The following is an 18,597-nucleotide window of genomic DNA, read 5'->3' as shown; positions in this document are numbered from 1 at the left end:
GTTTATTCTGGATATCCAGTAAACCTGAAATTTATGTGGAAGTACAAGAAAACCCTCCGCTAGAAGTACTTCAGTCCTGTTAAAGGGATTCTTACAGGTGTACTTATCTCCCTACTCCCACTTGCACAACACTCAAAGCTTTTCTTTAGGTTTCTTTCAAATACAGATGTGATAGATGAAGGCTAAAGCCTTAAGGCATAGCCGCTATGTACAGTATGTTTTGTGCATTTTACAAGTATGAAAGTTTGGTCTTTCGTGATACATTCATGATATATTCACAAGTGTTCCTTGCGTTCTGTGCAGCAATGTCCGTCAAGGGTTTTGGCTGATGGGTCTTTATGTGAATTTGTTTTTTTAGCTCTTCAAAGTTTTTGGTTGGTTGAGAATTGCACAGTTCATGCGTATTTAACGTAGTTCGAATGCAATTACGTGAATTTTTTACAGTTGTGCGTGATTTTTGTGAGGTGCACACGCAAATTTGTGGCTTTCTACGACCGTTCCACGTATGTCTGACGGACTTTTAATCGATGTAACAATGATGTATAACTTTTATATCGGGTATACGGCGCAGATATCATGTTAAAATTAGGTAATTGAAGTTTCAATCACTAACAGCGCAACAATCTTGCACGTTTCATGTTCTACGTTGATATACTTGTTCTCTGTGTGGTTTATTCGTACTCCTACTACGATTGATTCGTCCTGATACATATGTGAAAAGAACTATAACTGTTCTCACTTTTTCCACGTATATTCACGTATGATCAATTTTCATCCGTGCGATATGTGCAAATAATACGTAGCGGAAGTGTGACAGGACCTTCAGTCATAACCAACCTTAGAGGTGGGCTGTATGCCGGCAAAAAATGGGGGTGGGGGCCTGGGCTTGCTCCGGGGGGGGGCGACGCTTTCTGGCTCCTCTCTCTCTGTGTGGGGTGGATGGTGCCGGGCCTGGGGTGTCGGCGCCTCCGGGGATGGGGCCCCTAGGCTGGGTGGGCCTGGCCCGTTTGCTGGGGGGGGGGGCTGGGTGACAGCTGTTTGACCACCGGGGGACAGTCTACCAGCTGTCCCCAACTTACCCCCTTCCTCATATAACCTCATATTAGGGTGAGGGGGTGGGGGGTCTAGCCTGCGATGCACCTTGGGGGGGAGCTACTTGGCAGTGGCCCCCCTCCTATGGTTGCCGTATGGAGTGGGCCCCCCCTCTTTCGGTTTTATTTGCACCTTAGACATGTAGGGTCCTTGGTAGGGGGGGTGCTTGGACATCACTGCCAGCAAGCAGCAGATGTCCTCCTAGCACCCTACCCGCCAATTTTAACCGCACCTTAGACATTTAGGGCCCCTTGGTGGGGAGGGTGAGGGGACATCACTGTGAGTAATCAGGAGATGTCCCCTTAGTGCCCTACTCGCCAATTTTAACTGCACCCCCCTTAGTACACACACCCCTCCCCCTTCAATATATGCATTCCAACATAAACACACACATGCACACACACACCCTGTCAAACACACATACACGCACACACATTTTGCAAGGAAGGTGGGACCTGGGTCCATCTGTCCCCTACCCCTTCCCTGGTGGGGGGTGCGGGCCCCTTGGCGACGGCGGCCGTGTCCCCTCGGTGCCGGCTTCCTGGGCCCGGCGGTGCTCTCTCCGCGCGGTGGGGGGGTTCACATTACACCTGAGCCGGGGGTGTTCGTGTCCCTGGGGGGTGGGTCCTGGTCCTTGCCCCTGAGCGCTGGGCCCCGCCAAACTTCCAACAGTGGCCGAGCCTGGTCGGGCCATATGTACAACACCCCTTGTGGGCCCCCCTTTTTTCCCCGGGGTTCCCCCCTCCTGGGCGGGGGCGGCGGGCCCCTGCCTTGCTCCTCCCTGGACAAACCGTGAGCCGGGTGGGTGGCTGCCTGGAGTGCGGAGCGGGTCTCCCTTGGGGGGTCCTGGCTCGTACCTGGGTTTGGGGCGGGGGGATGCCCGGAACTCCTGGGTGGTGGTGGGGTGCTCGTCTGGGGCTGTGGGCGTGCTTCTCCGGTGGGGCCCTGCGTTGGGCTCTCCCGGCGCGGCGGGAGGGCTGCTTTCCTGGTTGGGCTGGGGCGGCGCTCTCTTTCCCTCCGCGTCTCCCTGCTCTCTGGCTCTGGGGGCCTCGCGGCGGTCCTGCTGCCCCTGGCCTGGGTGGCGGTCTTGGTCGCCCGGGGGGCGGTTGTTCCCTGCCTGTTCCCGTGTGGCGTTGGGGGGATTCCGGCTGCCGCTGCTGTTGCGGCGGGGGTCTGGGTGTGGGGGTGGCTGGGCGCTCCTCCTTCTTTTCACATTCCACCATTCATTTTAGAAGAACATAAACACTCACCTGAGCACAGGTGTTAGCTCACCTTTGCACTAATAGTTTGCATGATTGAATGAATGAAAGATTTCACACTTGTTGGTTTAAAGGCATAGGTATGCGTTTGTGAACACTATCTGTTTTGTGTACATGTTGACATGTGGACATTTTTGCAGCTAGCAGGTGTGTTGATAACATTTGAGTGTGTGTGAACAGGCCCCGCCCTTTTTGTACTACATTTGAACCGTACTGTAATGATAAACAACCAGTAAACCTGTCTGCTCTATGCTGATTCATGGTCTTACCCCCCCCCCCCCCTCTCACTATCTCCCCCCCCCCCCCCCCTCTCTAACATCCCTCTCTCTTCTTCCCTTCTTTCCTTTTCCGTCCGGTCCAACACCAAAGATTTCCAAACATGGTTGAAATTAATAAAGTTTGGCCTCAATTACAAAAGGGGTTTATTCAGACATACCTTTGGTTTGTCTGAAGATTAATAACCCCTCTTGTTAAAGTAAAATATGTCCAACACAAGAGGCCCTCAGCTCTCATCTGCCTGCCTAGCTGTTGGACAGGACAAGTTTAAAAAAAGAAAAAAAAAAAATGGTCACACCTTTATGGGGCACATAGGTTGTCTCCACAACATTGCAAGGTCGTAGATTCCTTGTCCCTCATTTCCACTGAGCAGACCGGTCTGGTTTAGAATGGCCCAGGTTATTCAGGTGAGCGTTTCCACTAAACTTGGACCGTCACGGCACATGCAGGGTGAGGCTTACAACAACAGCAATAGAGGTCATCCAGCAGCTCATTTATTTCCGCTTGGCTTTTGGTACGTCGTATAAACAAACCATTTAATGTGGCAAAGATGAATACAGCTGATTTCTTTTGTCGTAACAACCTTCAACAGTTTTAACAGTAGCTCCATCCTAACTGGTCCAGCACATTTTTACTATGGACCTACAACCAACGGGATAGCTAAAACTAGTACGGTTTGATCCAGCTTAATTGGTCCATTTTATAATAAAAACGCTCAAAATACCGGACTGGACCGTACCGTACTGTCGTGTAGTAGAGGGGACAGGTCGTAGCGAACACCTTTACAAAACACGAGGGTCTTTTGACCCACCCCCTCAATCCTGCTGGTTCTATAAGTGCTGTTCACGTGAAAAGTGCGTGCTCCTTTGAAGCCCATACAAGCTAACCCATACTTCACCCCCAGACAGCCTGTATCTAGCCATAAGGGTAGCTGTGACTAATGCTTTTCTAATGACTAGAGTATGCCATTAAGGACATTGTACAACAGTCTCACCCGTGCGTCATAAGCACATGCAACTTAGATTAACTTTATGAATATTTCGTAAAACACTTACCAGATGCAAAAGGCCTCAAAGAAACTGCTACACACCAGCGACACCTCCCTATGACCCTCCACAGGCCCGGACAACCTAAAAATCTGTAGCACCTGTATAGGTTAACTGCAGTATGGCTACATGTGTCTAAGGCTTAAATTGTTTTTTCAGCAGACTCCTGGCCATTTTAATCACAGATTTAGGAGGCATAATTGTGTGAAATCCAGCTTTATACCGACTTTTGTCCTTAAAGATATCCTCAATAAAGTTGCACCAGCAAAGCAAACCTTTACAATTGTGTTTCTGTCTAAAAAAATACATTTATTTCTGGATCATTAAAGATTTAGGAATGAAATCTCTCACAGCTAAAAACAGACCTCTTAAATAATTCATCGCCTGTTTTTGTTCTTAGCAGGACAGCATTGTTTTGCAAATGTTACCAAGTAAAAGCTAAAACAATCACATTTGTGTTTTATCAGTGCTTGTGAACGCATTTCATAATAAATGTGCCAAATTACACAGTTTATTAGAAAGGGATTCATTAGACCATTTTAACTAATAATAATAATAATAATAATAATAATGGGTTGGATTTATCTGTGCTTTTCCAGACGCTCAACGAGCTGACATGGTGTCCATTATTCATTCACTCCTCATTCATACTTGGTGATGGTAAGCTACAGTTGTAGCCACAGCTGCCCTGGGGCAGACTGACAGAGGCGTGGCTGCCATTTCGCGCCTACGGCCCCTCTGACCATCACCGGGATCATCCATGCACATTCACGCACCAGTGGAGGCCACACTGGAGGCAAGGAGGTTGAAGTGTCTTGCCCAAGGACACAACGATATTTGGCTGGTGGGAGCGGGGAATCGAACCGCCGACCCTTCAATCATTGGACGACCCGCTCAACCACCTGAGCCACTGTCGCCCCAACTGTAACTGTAAATATTAGACAAAAAAAAAAATCAAGTTAACTTACCTTTGTGAGAAAGTTTATTCTGTGTAATTGTGAATGGCAAACTGACTGAATAGCTAGCTTAATGCTAACAGAATATTTGCAGCAGAGGTCAAAGATCTACATTTATGACAATGTCGTTCTTTATAAAGGAAAAAATTTTAGCCATTCGACATTAGAAACAACTCCTCTAACCATCTGAAAAATGAAATTATAGAATTTCTTTTAATTGTTTGCTGAGCTGTAGATGCAGAGGCAGCTGTTGCAAAATCAAACCCACGAGCTTTGGAAACTCAGATTTAAACTGTTTTAACTTTAGGCAAGGCAAGTTTATTTGTATAGCACAATTCGTACCAATGTAATTCAAGGTGCTTCACAAAACAGAAAAATGCATTAAAATCACAATACATCAGAGAAATAATCAACGTAAAATTTACTTTAAAAGAAAAGAAAAAAAAATAATTGAAAATTGATTTAAAAATAAAGGAAGGAAAGGAAAGAAAAGTGCAGGTAGGACCTTTCAGTCATATACACGGCTAAACAGAAATGTTTTTAGTCTAGATTTGACCATGAACACAGAAGAGGCCTGTCTTACGACTTCAGGGAGGCTGTTCCAGATTTTAGCTGCAGAATATTGAAACGCTGATTCCCCTTGTTTAGTTCTGACTCTGGGCATCAACAGGAGGCCGGCCCCTGAGGTCCTCAGAGTACGAGATGGTTCATATGGCACTAACATGTCAGAGATGTACTTTGGTGCTCGGCCATGGAGAGACTTGTACACAAGCAGAGCTGCTTTGAAGTCTATTCTTTCAGGTACAGGGAGCCAGTGCAGAGACCTGAGCACAGGACTAATGTGATCATACTTCCTGGTTCTGGTCAAGACTCGAGCAGCAGCATTCTGGATGTACTGAAGCTGTTTTACAGCTCGTTTGGACAGGCCGGTGAGCAGGCCGTTACAGTAGTCTAACCTACTGGAGACAAATGCATGAATAAGTATCTCCAGGTCTCGCTTTGAGACTATGTTTTTGATTTTGGCAATGTTTTTCAGATGGTAAAATGCAGCTGATGTTACTGACTTGATATGGCTGTTAAAGTTCAGGTCAGAGTCCATGATTACCCCTAGATTTCTGACTTGATTTGAGGGTTTTAGAGACAGAGAATGAAGGTAGCTGCTGACATTTTCTCTTTGTTTCTGTGGGCCAAAAATAATAACTTCGGTCTTGTTTGAGTTTAGCTGGAGAAAGTTGTTCTGCATCCACGCGCTGATCTGTTGGAGGCAGTGGCTGAGTGAATCCACCGGCCCATATTCACCTGTTGTCAGTGACACATAGATCTGAGTATCATCTGCATAGTTGTGATAAGATATGTTGTGATATGATAACTTTAAATAAAAGATGGTAAAACAAAAATATTTGGTTCAAAAAGCACAAAAACTATGTTTTCCTTATACGTCTATGAGACGGTTTATTGTGTCTTTTTATGAATGGCAAACCGCATTGATAGCTTAATGCTTTATGTTGAAAATGTAGTTTTCTTATCTGCTTGCTGTACTGAAAAAATTTGGTTTTGGGCCTGCCTTTAATCTATGGATCAAGTTACTGTATTCTGAGCCCACTGCAAGGATTCGCACTAACTCCCAAACATCAAGCCCCTTTAACCAGTACTGTGGCACCCGACAGGGCTGCCCTTTGAGCCCTATACTCTTCAACTTAGCGATAGAACCTCTTGCTATTGCACTTCGCAGCTGTAAAGACCTATCTGGACTTTCAGAGTTTCCCTCTGAAAGTCGAGCGCAGTAGATTCACTTACCTTGGAGTCACAGTTACCCAAAAATATAAAGATTTATTCAAAGAAATTTTGCAGTTTATTTAAACCAAATCAAACTGATAGTCCGGCAATGGTCTTCCCTATCAGTGTCCTTAGTTGGACGAGTGAACTCTGTTAAAATGGTTATACTGTCTAAACTTCTGTATCTTTTCCAAACTCTACTAGACTCTCTTATATCCTCCTATATATGGGGGGGTAAACAACCTCGTCTTAATAAAATCTACCTACAAAAAACTAAAATAGTGATGTGGTCATCACCGCGGTGATGCGGTTATCGTCACACCCCTACTCTATCCAAAATAAAATCATTAATTGTGATTTTTAGGAATACGGTTTGCTGAGCTGTAGATACAGAGGCAGCTTTTGCAAATACCAATGTAGGAATTTCATAAACTCAGATTTTACTGATTTAGCTGTAAACACAAGACAATAAGGTGAACATTTTGGGTCCAGGAAACGCAAAAAATGTATTCCGTAATGTTGCCTCTGTGAGGCGGTTTATTGTGCGTAAATATGAACAGCAAGCTGCTTAGCTAGCTTAATGCTAACATAACATCTTGAGAGAAGGTTCAAGATCTAAATTTGCACAAATTTTAGTCTTTATAAACGAACAAAATTTAGCAAATCAGCATCAGAAACAGCTCTTCTAATTATTTAGAAATAAATAAGATAGATTTTTTAATAGGGTGTGGTGAGCTGCAGATACAGAGGCAGCAGTAAAATCCAGTACATTTGTTTATAGAGGGAATTTTTAATTTTTAGCAATTCTTGATTTAATGTGGATTGCTAAGTGTCAGGAGTGATGGTGTCATGTAGGAAGCGTTGGGCTAAAAGCGGCGCTGGAGGTTTCCTGTCCTCATTAACTGTGCTTCACTCCCGCTGAAGGGTGAGAAGTAAAACTGGGGTCCCACTGTGTTTTCCTGTCAGACTGATGTCATGCACCAGAGTGTGTTTGAGCTGATCCACACTGAAGACCAGCAGGAGTTCAGGAGGAACTTGCACTGGGCCCTCAACCCCCCGGTCAGCACGGGACCCCCCATCGAGCCGGCAGGTCTGTTTCCCAAAACCTCACTGCGCTCAGTCAGCCGTGCACGCACACCTTCTCTGCAGACATTCAAGCACGGTTCCACGGCAGATGAATCAGCGCCTTCTGATGTGCAGCAGACATATGCTCTTATTGTGAAAAATGTTTCCAGGTGGAGACTTGGTGTCCAGCAGCTCCCCCTGCCCAGTGAGCTACAACCCCGAGCAGCTTCCCCCAGAAAACTCCTCCTTCCTGGAAAGAGCCTTCGTCTGCCGCTTCCGCTGTCTGCTGGACAACTCGTCCGGCTTCCTGGTAAAAACATTTGTGGATTTTTTTTCTTTTGTCGTTGGCGCTTTGTGTTGAAACTGAATCCCACTGTGTGTCTGTTTGTGCTGCCGACTGTGTGGAGATCAGAGGTCACCATGCACTCCTGTAATCCGCCTTAAGACAACCTGAGGGTGGTGGTGGTGGGGGGGGGGGAAACGCCTTTAATCTGGCTCTTGCTTAGTCAGGACTGTGAGCTCCAGCTGTTGGAGAAATGGTGCCGAAGTTCAGAGCAGGAAGATTCGTTTGACCCTCTAAGGGCATCTGATGTACGTTCAAGAACTGTAGGTTCCTACCTGCAATTTAGCGTGGAATGTCAAAAAGCAACACAAAGTTTGCTAATCTTGCCCAAGGCTTTTTTTTTTTTTTTTCACAGCTCTATTCCAAAAGCTGAAAGACTTGGAGTCACAGAATTCCATCCAGGCTCAAACCACAATTATAATTTCTCTGCCATGATCCATTTTCAAACAGTTGGCACTTCCGTGAATTAAAAGATGAGAGGGGCCAGTAATTTTCATCATAGGTAAACCTCAACAATGACACAAAATGAGGGGAAAAAATCCAGAAAATCACATTGTCTGATTTTTAAAGAATTTATTTGTAAATTATTGTGGAAATCAGTATTTGGTCAGTGACAAAAGTTTAACTCAATACTATGGTTATATACTCTTTGTTGGCAATGACAGTGTTGGCAGTCAGACGTTTTTTCTGTAAGTCGTCACAAGGTTTTCACAAACCTTGTTGCTGGTATTTTGGCCCATTCCTCCATGCAGATCTCCTCTACAGCAGTGATGTTTTGGAGCTGTCGCTGGGCAACACAGACTTTCAACTCCCTCCAAATATTTTCTATGGGGTTGAGATCTGGAGACTGGCTAGACCAGTGGTCCCCAACCACCGGGCCGCGGGACACTTGGCACCGAAATTTTGGCACTGGGACGCACAGAAAGAAAAAATAATTTCGATTTTATTGGGGTTTTTTTCCCAGAAAAAAAACGTTTTATTTTGAAAAGTGACCGGATTCTCTCTGTCATATCCGTCACACTTACCATAGCAACCAGAGTGTATCGCGGTAGAAACTGTGTTGCTTTTGTGATGTTCTGTTGTTGGTGTGACGTTACCAGGACACCGCTAATAAAGTTGAACATGATTACACAGTGGATTTACGTTCATTATTATTATTGTTATTATTATTACTAAAGAGAAAATTCCACCCCCGGTCCGCGGTAAACGTGTCTTGCGTTGTACCGGTCTGTGGTGACGAAAAGGTTGGGGATCACTGGGCTAGACCACTCCAGGACCTTGAAATACTTTTAACGAAGCCACTCCTTCATTACCCGGGCAACGTGTTTGGTATTGTTGTCATGCTGAAAGACCCAACCATGTTTCATCTTCAGTGCCTTTGCTGATAGAAGAAGGTTTTCACTCAGAAAATGGTCGTAGAAACATGCGTAACTCCGCATGAACACATGAGTTTTGATTATGGAAGCCTGAAAGAGAGTTTGCATGCCTTTATGTTGAGTTTTCATTGGAAGAGGCTCCTTGAACACGCATTGCCAAGACTGGTGTTTCCGTAGCTTTAAGCTCCGGAAACACCAGCTAGTTACACACGTTCAGGAATACGTTAAACCCGGTTTCTTGAACACGCATTTAGTCCATGGTGTTCACACTGGAGAAACACGGAGGAGCTTCTTCTTCTTTTTTGCCACCATTTACTAGCGCAGGAGCACTACCTACAGTTGGAAGAGGTTTGGTGCCAAATGTCGAAAAGTGATGCAAACTTCGCTAATCTTGTGATGTCATAGAATCTCATCCGGACACAAAACACAATTGTTAATTTCTCTGCCATGATCAATTATTAAATGTTTGGCATGTCAATCAAATCCAAGTGCCTGATTGGTCAAAGTTCAAATGGTTTAACTTTCTTTTTTTTTTTTTATGTAGATCCCCCAGGTGGAAAAAATCTGTGTAGCTACATAAGAGTTTTGAACAGAAACGTGCGTTTACGTTGACTTTTTGTCTAGGTCAGTGTGACAAAATCCCACCAGGCTCAGGAGCAGCCTTAAAACAACAGGATTGGATCAATTTAGAAACAAAATAAAGGTTTTCTTGATGTTTCTGAGAGTCGAGGAGGCATCTTTGTTTTCTGGAGACCTGTGGAGGGGCTGAACCTCCTCGTTCGCCCTCCCGTCGTGTTTGCGTGAGCCATAAGTCATAATCCCTCCTGCTATTCGAGGCCAGATTCCTGACACTGCGGCTGTAGGCCCTCAAACCCACCAAGGTCAATTAGGCACAACTAACAGTGGGAGAAAGAGGGGAGGTGGTGGTGGTGGGGGTGGGGGTCTTCACACGAAATGCCACGTTGGGAGAGAGGGGTTGACCTCTGCTGGTGGGTGATGTTAAAGTTCAAAGGGTGTCGTCTCAGCTAAAGATTTCTAGAGATGCTCGAATGTTGTCTGAACCTCTGGTCACAGAGTCTCTGTTGGGACGTGTGGGTACATGGGGGGTTCAACCACGAACAAAGCTGCCTGAAACTTGGTCATGTGACCAGGAGAAAGGTCGCCCCTGCACCCCAGAGGGTTGATGGTCTCCTCTGCGGTGGATTTGCTTCTTTACATTAGCCAACTGAGTAAATACAACTGAAGAGGATTGAGAAAACGCACAAAGGACGCATTTGTGTCCGCCGTCTTCCTGATGAGCCAGTGACACACTGACCCCATTAAATCCATTTCTCCTCAGCCGCTGAACATCCAGGGCAGACTCAAGTTCCTCCACGGTCAGAGCCGCCAGCCAAGCGACAGCGAGAGGGGCTCGCCCCCGCCGCAGCTCGCCCTCTTCGCCATTGCCACGCCCCTGCTGCCTCCGGCTATCCTGGAAATCCGCACCAAGAACATGATCTTCAGGACCAAGCACAAACTGGACTTCACCCCCATGGCCTGTGACGCAAAGTACGTGATGCCCGATGACCCTCTCTGAGAGGTCGACCCTAAAACAGCAGAGTGGTCGCCGACAGTGAAATACCAGAACTCTTTGACCACAATAAAAAAAACTCTGGACAGATTCTGACACAAAGTCGAGCAGTTTGACGACAATATGCATTTTGACAGTTTATTACAATAGTATAAGCGGGTCCACACAAACTGCTTTTTCAAGAATTAGAAACCGTTATTTCCCCTAAACACTTTACTGTCGTCAGAATCGGTTATCTTACGTTAATGTTGTAAACTTTTTACTATTGTCAGAATCAGTTCTTTGACGCTAACTGCATAGATGTTACAGGAATTCCAAGAATGTTAATTCTGGCGTTAACTTTGTGGTGTTAAAGGTTAAGAGTGTGTTAACTACATAATACCTTCCTGCCTCTCCAGGGGTAAAATCGTCCTGGGCTACACCGAGGCGGAGCTGAGGGTGCGAGGCTCGGGATATCAGTTCATCCACGCCGCTGATATGCTGTACTGCGCCGAAAACCACGTCCGGAGTAAGTGGCAGCTAAAAATCCCTCTTCATTTTTTTTTCAACAACCATGAACTCCCTCCCGAAAATGTCTGCTTCATCAGCCTGTGTTGTTGATGCCCTACTTAACTCGTGTACCAGATGACCTCTTTAGTCGTTGCTATGGTGCCCGTGAAACACACACATGTTGACATTGAGCATCAATGTAGTCGAGCAGCGGAAACTCAGAAACAAAGAGGCGTGAAACAGGTGTCAAGTCAACCCGATTACCTTTTGGTTCAGTGGTTGGGTGAGCGGTGGGCGGAGCCTTTTCACGTCCGGCAGAGGCGTCAGAAGCAGCGCCGGTTGCAGACCCACCACTTACTCCTGCAGATGAAACTCATGGCACCCGCTGTAGTTCTCACTGTCAGACTCCGTGCTGCAGCCCTGACAGCGCCGGTTCTGGTGTCACAGCACTCTGGACTCCAGCTGTGGTTTTTTTTGCAGGCCTGTCACCGAGGCAAAGGTTGAACACTGAGCTCATCCGGACACAGTGGGCGGAACGCGTGCAGCTGGGCTCTGCCGGCAGCTGAAAACAGTCAAATGATTAACCAGCATTAACGCCGCACCAACAGCGGTGTGTCGTCTGCAAAAAACGTGACGCTAAAAATAAAGAGGAAATCTTTGAGCTTCGACAGGCATTTTCATTTTTTTTGGGTCCATTTCCTGCTGAAGGGCTGCAGATTCTGCGGCTTTCGTGTGTGTGCAAACACGACTTGTAACATCCGCGTGCGGCACGGCCGGCTGAGCAGATGGGACGCCTGCGGGGTGCGGCGGAGCGTGAGCCGCGGTGACGCGGTCTGATGTGATTGCAGTGATAAAGACGGGCGAGAGCGGCCTCACCGTCTTCCGGCTCCTCACCAAGGAGAACCGATGGAAGTGGGTTCAGGCCAACGCGCGGCTCGTCTACAAGAGCGGGAAGCCAGACTACATCATCGCCACCCAGAGGCCCTTGGCGTAAGAGCCGATCCCTGCTGTTTTTTTTCTCCTCTTTTTTTCTTTCTCTTAATCCTTCTGGTCGTTTTTGCAGGGAGGAGGAGGGAGGCGAGCATCTGAGGAAGAGGTCTATGCACCTGCCCTTCACCTTCGCCACGGGGGAGGCTCTCCTTTACCAGACAGCTCATCCGCTGCTCGGCTTCCCCGACCCCTGCCAGGGCAAAGCCAAAGGCGGGAAGACCAAGAAGAGCAAGGCGGACAGCAGTTCCTCCGAGGAGCTGAACCCAAAGTCCCTGCTGGAGGTTCTGATGAGTCAGGACGAGTCGGTGTACGTCTGCCAGCCTGATCCTGAGCCCAAGATGTCCATCAGCGCCCTCTGTGGCAGCTCGGATGGACTTGACGGTATGTTGAGTAGCGCCGGTTGGAACGCGGCTTCCAACGGGGAAGCGGTGGCGTGCGACGGTAAGGCGTGCTTCGATCCACTTCTGGCCACGCTGGACTCCCTGTCTCTGGACGGGAGGGAGGCGTGCTCCAACAGCGAGCTATTTAGTGCCCTGGAGAACCTGGGCCTGAACGCCGAGGACCTGGAGCTGCTGCTGCTGGACGAGAGGATGATCCAGGTGGAGCTGGACGCCTCCCACATCCCCACCCTCACCGACTTCCTCAGCAACGACGAAATCCTCTCCTACATCCAGGACTGTCTGGAGAATGGCGACCAGAGGGAGGAGCAGGAGAGCCGGGGCGGGGCCGGACTCCTGAACTCTGGCCAGGCTGGGTCCCAGCAGCCCGCCGCCCCACCGGGCCTCCCACCCATCATCCAGCTGTCGCAGCAGATGCAGCAGCATATCAGCGCTGCAGAGCTGCTGAAGGCTCCGCCCAGCCACCTCGGGTCAGCTGGCACCGGTGACCCGTTTGGAGTTCTTCAAAACCCCTGGCTGGTACCAGCAGAGCACCACCATCACCATGGAAACCGCATCCCCCCGCATCCTCAGATGAAACCTGCGCAGCTAAACGGACAGCAGCCGCCGCTCCACCCTCTGATGGAGCCCAGTCAGCACTGGCAGCTGCAGCCACAGCCGCAGCCGAGCAGCACCAGAACCGCGCAGCTGGGCTTCCAGAACCCGCTCCAGCTGCCCGTGAACGGATCCTGCCTCCCCAACGGGCACACTGTTTTCCCGCCAAACGTGGAGCTCGTCCACCCGGATTACACGCCAGTTCCAGGAGGCGGCCTGGGTTCTTTCACAGCACCGGACCTCTGCAGCCACCAGAACCCTGCCACCTGGAACTACCAGCTGCAGAGCCACCTGGATCGGAATCTCAGTCCCGCCGCTGAGCTGGAGCAGCTGCTGGCTCTGTCGGAACCGCAACTCGGCCTGCCGTCCACGGAGGCCTACAGCGCCTTCGACGCCGCGCAACACTGCAAGGTAAGACGGCGCCATCCGATCAGTCTGCCCCTCTCCCCCCTCCCTCTGTCAGGCCCGTTTCAGCCTCCTCTAAGTGATCCGAACTCTTGTAGGGTTGGCAAAGACCCGCGGCCTCAGAGCTCAGCGAGCATTAACAAACCTGAGGCAGCGCTGTCACTGAGACGGATCATTTCACGAGTCAGCACACAGACGCCGGGGGCGGGCTCAGCGTGTGCTGCAGTCATGTGACCAGACATGTTATGGGAACAAGGGGAACACGGAAATGGGTCAGAACCGCGAAACATTTAGATCCGAAAACGAATCTGGTTGGCGTGAAGAAAATGTTTTATGTGTACAGTTTACAGGGACGTGACGAGAGAAAACCCAAACCGAAATGTCCACCGCCGCTGTCACGGCGGAAAATAACCGTCCTGCCGTTTACCTCGCCAGCATCATTCAGCGGCCTTCATCTGCCGTGCGTCTTTGTCCCGCGTGTGTTTCTAAGCATTCGTGTGGAAAGAGGAAAAACAAACTCCGGGACGACAAAGGAGACCTAATGAAACCTGAGCGACCAACCCGGCAGCGAGAACCGACGCAGCGATGAATAGAAGGGGCCGAGCCGGGCCAGGCCAGGCCGGGCCGAGCTCTGGAGATGCTGGTCCCCAGCAGGCGTCCATTCACCCCCACCCCCCCACTGTTGTTCTTCAGGGTCAGTGGGCGTCGCTGAAAGAAAAATACTGGCATGCGGGCTAGTCAGGCATGAGCACTGCTGACCTACAATTTGACTGTCATCATTACCTAATGCTGGAGGGAGGGGGGGAGGGGAGACGGCGTGCGGAGAGACTCCTCCGCTGCTTCCTCTGACAACCCGCACAATCAGAGGCCTCTTAATGCTGAAAATACATCTTTATTTACAGCTACGTTCAGGAAGTCGGCAGAGAAAGCAGCAAAAAATAAAAACTGTGAGAAATCTGATTATTTAGAAATCAGTCTGACTTTAGGATCGTCTTTGGAGAAGCCTCAAAAAGTCACGTTAGTTGGATAAATAAGCTGAACCCTTTAACCCTTTGACCCTTTTGTAGCGTTTTTCTCATGATTGAGGACAAATCCGTAAGGGTTAATGGCCGACGATGTGTGCAATATCACTATTTAACCCACGCCGTGGAAGCCTGAACCGTCCTCCGATGATAATGCACACTTTGAAGGCCATTAACCCGCTTATACCATAGTCACTTACAAAAGCAATAAAAATAAACCAGTTTTTAGTCCTTAATTCTTTTTTTCTGATTTGGATCACTTTTCTCACAAAAAGTGGACTATTTGTTGCGCCGCACCGCTCCACGTACAAAATAGTCCGCGTCGCGCCACACCACCACTGCAGTCAAGATTCTTCTATATAAAGCGATATCTAGATGCTGATCTTTCCGATGGGTTGAATAAAGCATCAGTTCAGATAGAAAGTTCACCTCTTACTGCTTGTTTTTGTCCAGATGATGAAGCAAAAGGTTGTTTTAAAGAAGCCGGCGCAGTGATACAAAACATTTAAGCTAGGTGACCGGAACTTCTTTTTTCACCGTGCGGTTATCCTGTGGTATATCACTTTTTAACGCACACCCAGCTGCCAATCAGAAGCAATTATTCACCCGGACCATGGTATAAAAATAAAAGTAAAGTATAATATATGTTAGGGCTGCACGATATGAGGAAAACCCGTGATTTGCCATATTATTGATCTATATTGCGATGACAATATTACTTGCGACACATGAAACAAATAGCAAAACTTCTTTCACTGCAGCAGGTGGGGCAGTGGTTAGCGCTCTTGCCTCACAGCAAGAAGGCCCCTGGTTCAAGTCCCAGCTGGGGGACCTGAACCAGAACACCAATGGGGGGGGACCTTTCTGTGTGGAGTTTGCATGTTTGCACCGTCCAAAACCTGCTTCATAGGTTAATTGGTAAATCTAAATTGTCCCTAGATGTGTGAGTGTGTGGGTGTGTGATTGTGGACACTCTACCCTGCGACAGACTGTTTAATTTTAATAAGAGTCTGTCATGTAAAATTTAATTTATGTCTGTCAACATTAATTAAATGATACTCCTAATGACCCTCGTCTACATAGGAGGTGAGCATCTAAGATCGAAGGGCTGATTTAAAGGCGTCCCTCCGATTGGTCATATGCATAAATAGATTTATTGGATTCGTTAAATAGTTCTAGCTGACATAAGATAGTTTTACCACATCTAAGGAAACCATTTATCTCAATTTCACAAACTTTTGCGATATGCGGATCGCACAGCTTGATGTCGCAACAACAATAAATTTGGGATTTTTTTTTTTATTGTGCAGGTCTAATGTACGTGTGAGTTTGTGTGTGTGTATTTTTTCTGCTGTTTTGGGGGGTAAATGACAGTTTCTGGCTTATATAAGCGAGGATTTGTGTAGATCGGTTTGGAGTAAACATCTAAATGATATCAAATCAATAATCAAACGTCTGTGCTGTGAGCAGAAGCCATAGACGCCACAATCATTCATGCAGGATTAAGTCACCGTGGTGAGTCAGCGAAAGCAGTGGAATCATGTGATTTCCAAAGGATGTGGAGCTAAAGTTAAAGCGCCTGAGAAAACAAATTCTCTCCTCGCCTTTATTCCTCCCCGTCTTCCGTGACCTCAGGTCTAAGAGCTGCTGCTTTGACCTGACCTGCTTCATGCGATTAAGGTCACAGATTCCAAAACTGCAGCACACACACACATGCTCTTATACTTCCATGGCTTTATAGAATAAAAGCAGACAAATATTGGGATTGAAACGCATGAAAAAATCTTAATAATAAGCATTAAACTTGTTTCCACAGCAAAAAAACGGGGAAAAAATGAGGGAATATTAAGTTTTTGATAAGTCAACTGCTTATAGATCCCGGTAGAATTTGTCCGCAAGAGCTTTTTTCGTGTTTATTTATGCTAGCTATGTTTATGATGTCCCTTGAGGTGGCCGGAGGAGTCTCAAGGGAACTGTCAGACACTCATGGGTCACTCCTGTATACAAGGTGGGTTGTGTACTGGCATACAACCCTCCAACAACAGTTTTTGGGTTGTGACTTAGACTTAAATGATCTAGACTCCAATCAAACTTTGTGTACCCGGAGTTCGCCAACTTGGCTAAAGCCTTTGATTCTGTGGACCATACAGTATTGGTCGGAGGTTACATCACTGACCGTGTACATTTTGAGCGTACAGCTGGCTATCAATCTTCTCCAATCCCGGTTATCATGGAGGTCCCTCAGGGGTCCAACTTTGTTTCAAATCTATAAAAAAGAATTGCTAGAAATGTATTTTTTACGTTGATGACACCATTTTGTGCACATCCAGCCCTACCTCAGTTACGACCTTTAAGACATCTTTAACACGTGATTTGTGCTGAATGCAGATGTTTGTCAATTTTTTTATGGGTTTCTTTCCATCTTTTCTATTATAAACAGTTCCTCCTGTGGACTTTTTATTGTAAATATTGATGTGCGAAGATGTCATATTTTATGTGTATGTTACTTAAATTGCAGTTTGTTGCTGCAAACTCAGGTCATCGTTGTAAATGAGAAATTCTTCTCAATCGACCTACCCGGGTCACTAAAGGTTCAATCAAAGAACAAACGTTTTACCCCAAGATGTGGAGTAAAGAACGATGTCCGATGCACATTCTTTCAATCAACATTTTGCTTTTTCAGATGCTCTTTTTGAGCCTCACTAGCTAAAACTGCGCAAATTGGATTTGCGATACTAAATTAGCCTAATGGAAGCACAACGTTTTCGAAAAACCTCACATTTATAGAAAATAAGTTTTTGCGCTTGGAGGAGGTTGATTTTGAGGCGAAGCTGGAAACACTTTTTTTCAATTAAATGGGTTGCGTGACAACAGGTCGCCAGTTTGAAGCCCGCTATGGCAATTTGATCGTGTGACGTTTGTTCGTCAAAGATGCCGGTGGGGAATGGAGACCCTCCTCTTGTTTGGTGACCCGCAATCTCTCTTGCAGGCGGAGAACGGCTGCCTCCACGGCACTTCGAACGGCGCCTACGTCAGGACCTGTCTGCTACCCAACGGCAACGGAGCGGCGCCGTGCGACCTCGGGGTCTCCTGCTCCGACCCACTGCCGGCCCTCCAAGACCCCCAAAAATCTGGATTCTTTCTTTGAAGGGGGAGAAAACCCTACGGAGGCTCTTTGTGGAGTAATGAAGAGGTCAGATCAGACAGTTTGTTCATGTCCCACAGGTAACCCTCTGAAAACGGAGAAGTGTTGTCTTTGTTTCGCCACTGAACGTTTGGAAACGTTTCCCTCTCGGCATCGGATTTTTGAGCCAGAACTCGTCGTTTGCTGATTTTTACAAACTCAAGTTGGAAAGGAGGAGAGCCTGCTACGATCCCACTGTGGAGGCTCCCACCATTGGATCATTTCCTGTCTTTAAAAGCATTTGAATCCTGTCCACAGGAAGTTTGTCGCTGGAATTCAAAGCGGCAGGGAGGAGACTTTGTGGACATTTTCACAGAAAGTTGTGAGAGCGGCTTGATGTTCTAAGCTCTGCGTCCTCCTTCGTTAAATCTGGTTTCTTTGGATTCTCCGTTTTGCTTGGACTCCTTAAGGCAGAGCAGTTGTTGGGCCTCTCGGTTTGAGTCTTTTTAGGCCCGACATCACTTGAAGCTGCTGGAGGAGAACCATCTGAAGCTCTGAAGGAAAAAAGGATCGGTAAGCCGGTAGAGGATTTAAGGAGAAAAAAAAAAACCACGAGTGGAGATTTAACTTCGCTCCTGTCTGCAGTATTAAACGAATCCGAACGAAACACTACCAGGAGGTTAAAACTGCTTAACATGAAGCAGAATCCCTTAGGGGCAGAGAGATTTCCCAGAACAGAAGTTAGACGTAGGTGACGGGGGTTCGTCACGCATAGACAGAAATCTGCGAGGTCTTTATTTTTATTTTTTTTCTAAT

The 18,597-nt window shown here is 47.3% G+C and overlaps 1 protein-coding gene across 2 annotated transcripts in view; it reads left to right on the top strand.

Annotated features, from left to right (window-relative positions):
* The window catches only part of ahr1b (aryl hydrocarbon receptor 1b), a 46,539-nt gene that overhangs the window by 20,804 nt on the left and 7,138 nt on the right, over positions 1-18,597 (top strand). The window contains exons 5-11 of one of the 2 annotated variants that reach the window (XM_078930202.1): positions 7,372-7,495; positions 7,641-7,780; positions 10,529-10,737; positions 11,158-11,267; positions 12,097-12,238; positions 12,312-13,641; positions 17,647-17,850. In XM_078930202.1, the coding sequence (XP_078786328.1) occupies positions 7,372-7,495; positions 7,641-7,780; positions 10,529-10,737; positions 11,158-11,267; positions 12,097-12,238; positions 12,312-13,641; positions 17,647-17,805 (2,214 nt within the window). In that variant the 3' untranslated portion in view covers positions 17,806-17,850. 2 annotated transcript variants of the gene reach the window in all.

The sequence above is a fragment of the Oryzias latipes genome, chromosome 2 (genome assembly GCF_053564925.1).
Source record: "Oryzias latipes strain Hd-rR chromosome 2, Olatipes_Hd-rR_3.1".
NCBI classification, from domain to species: domain Eukaryota; kingdom Metazoa; phylum Chordata; class Actinopteri; order Beloniformes; family Adrianichthyidae; genus Oryzias; species Oryzias latipes.
Note: the sequence above shows the minus strand (reverse complement) of the source record. Positions and strands in the feature narration are given on the sequence as shown.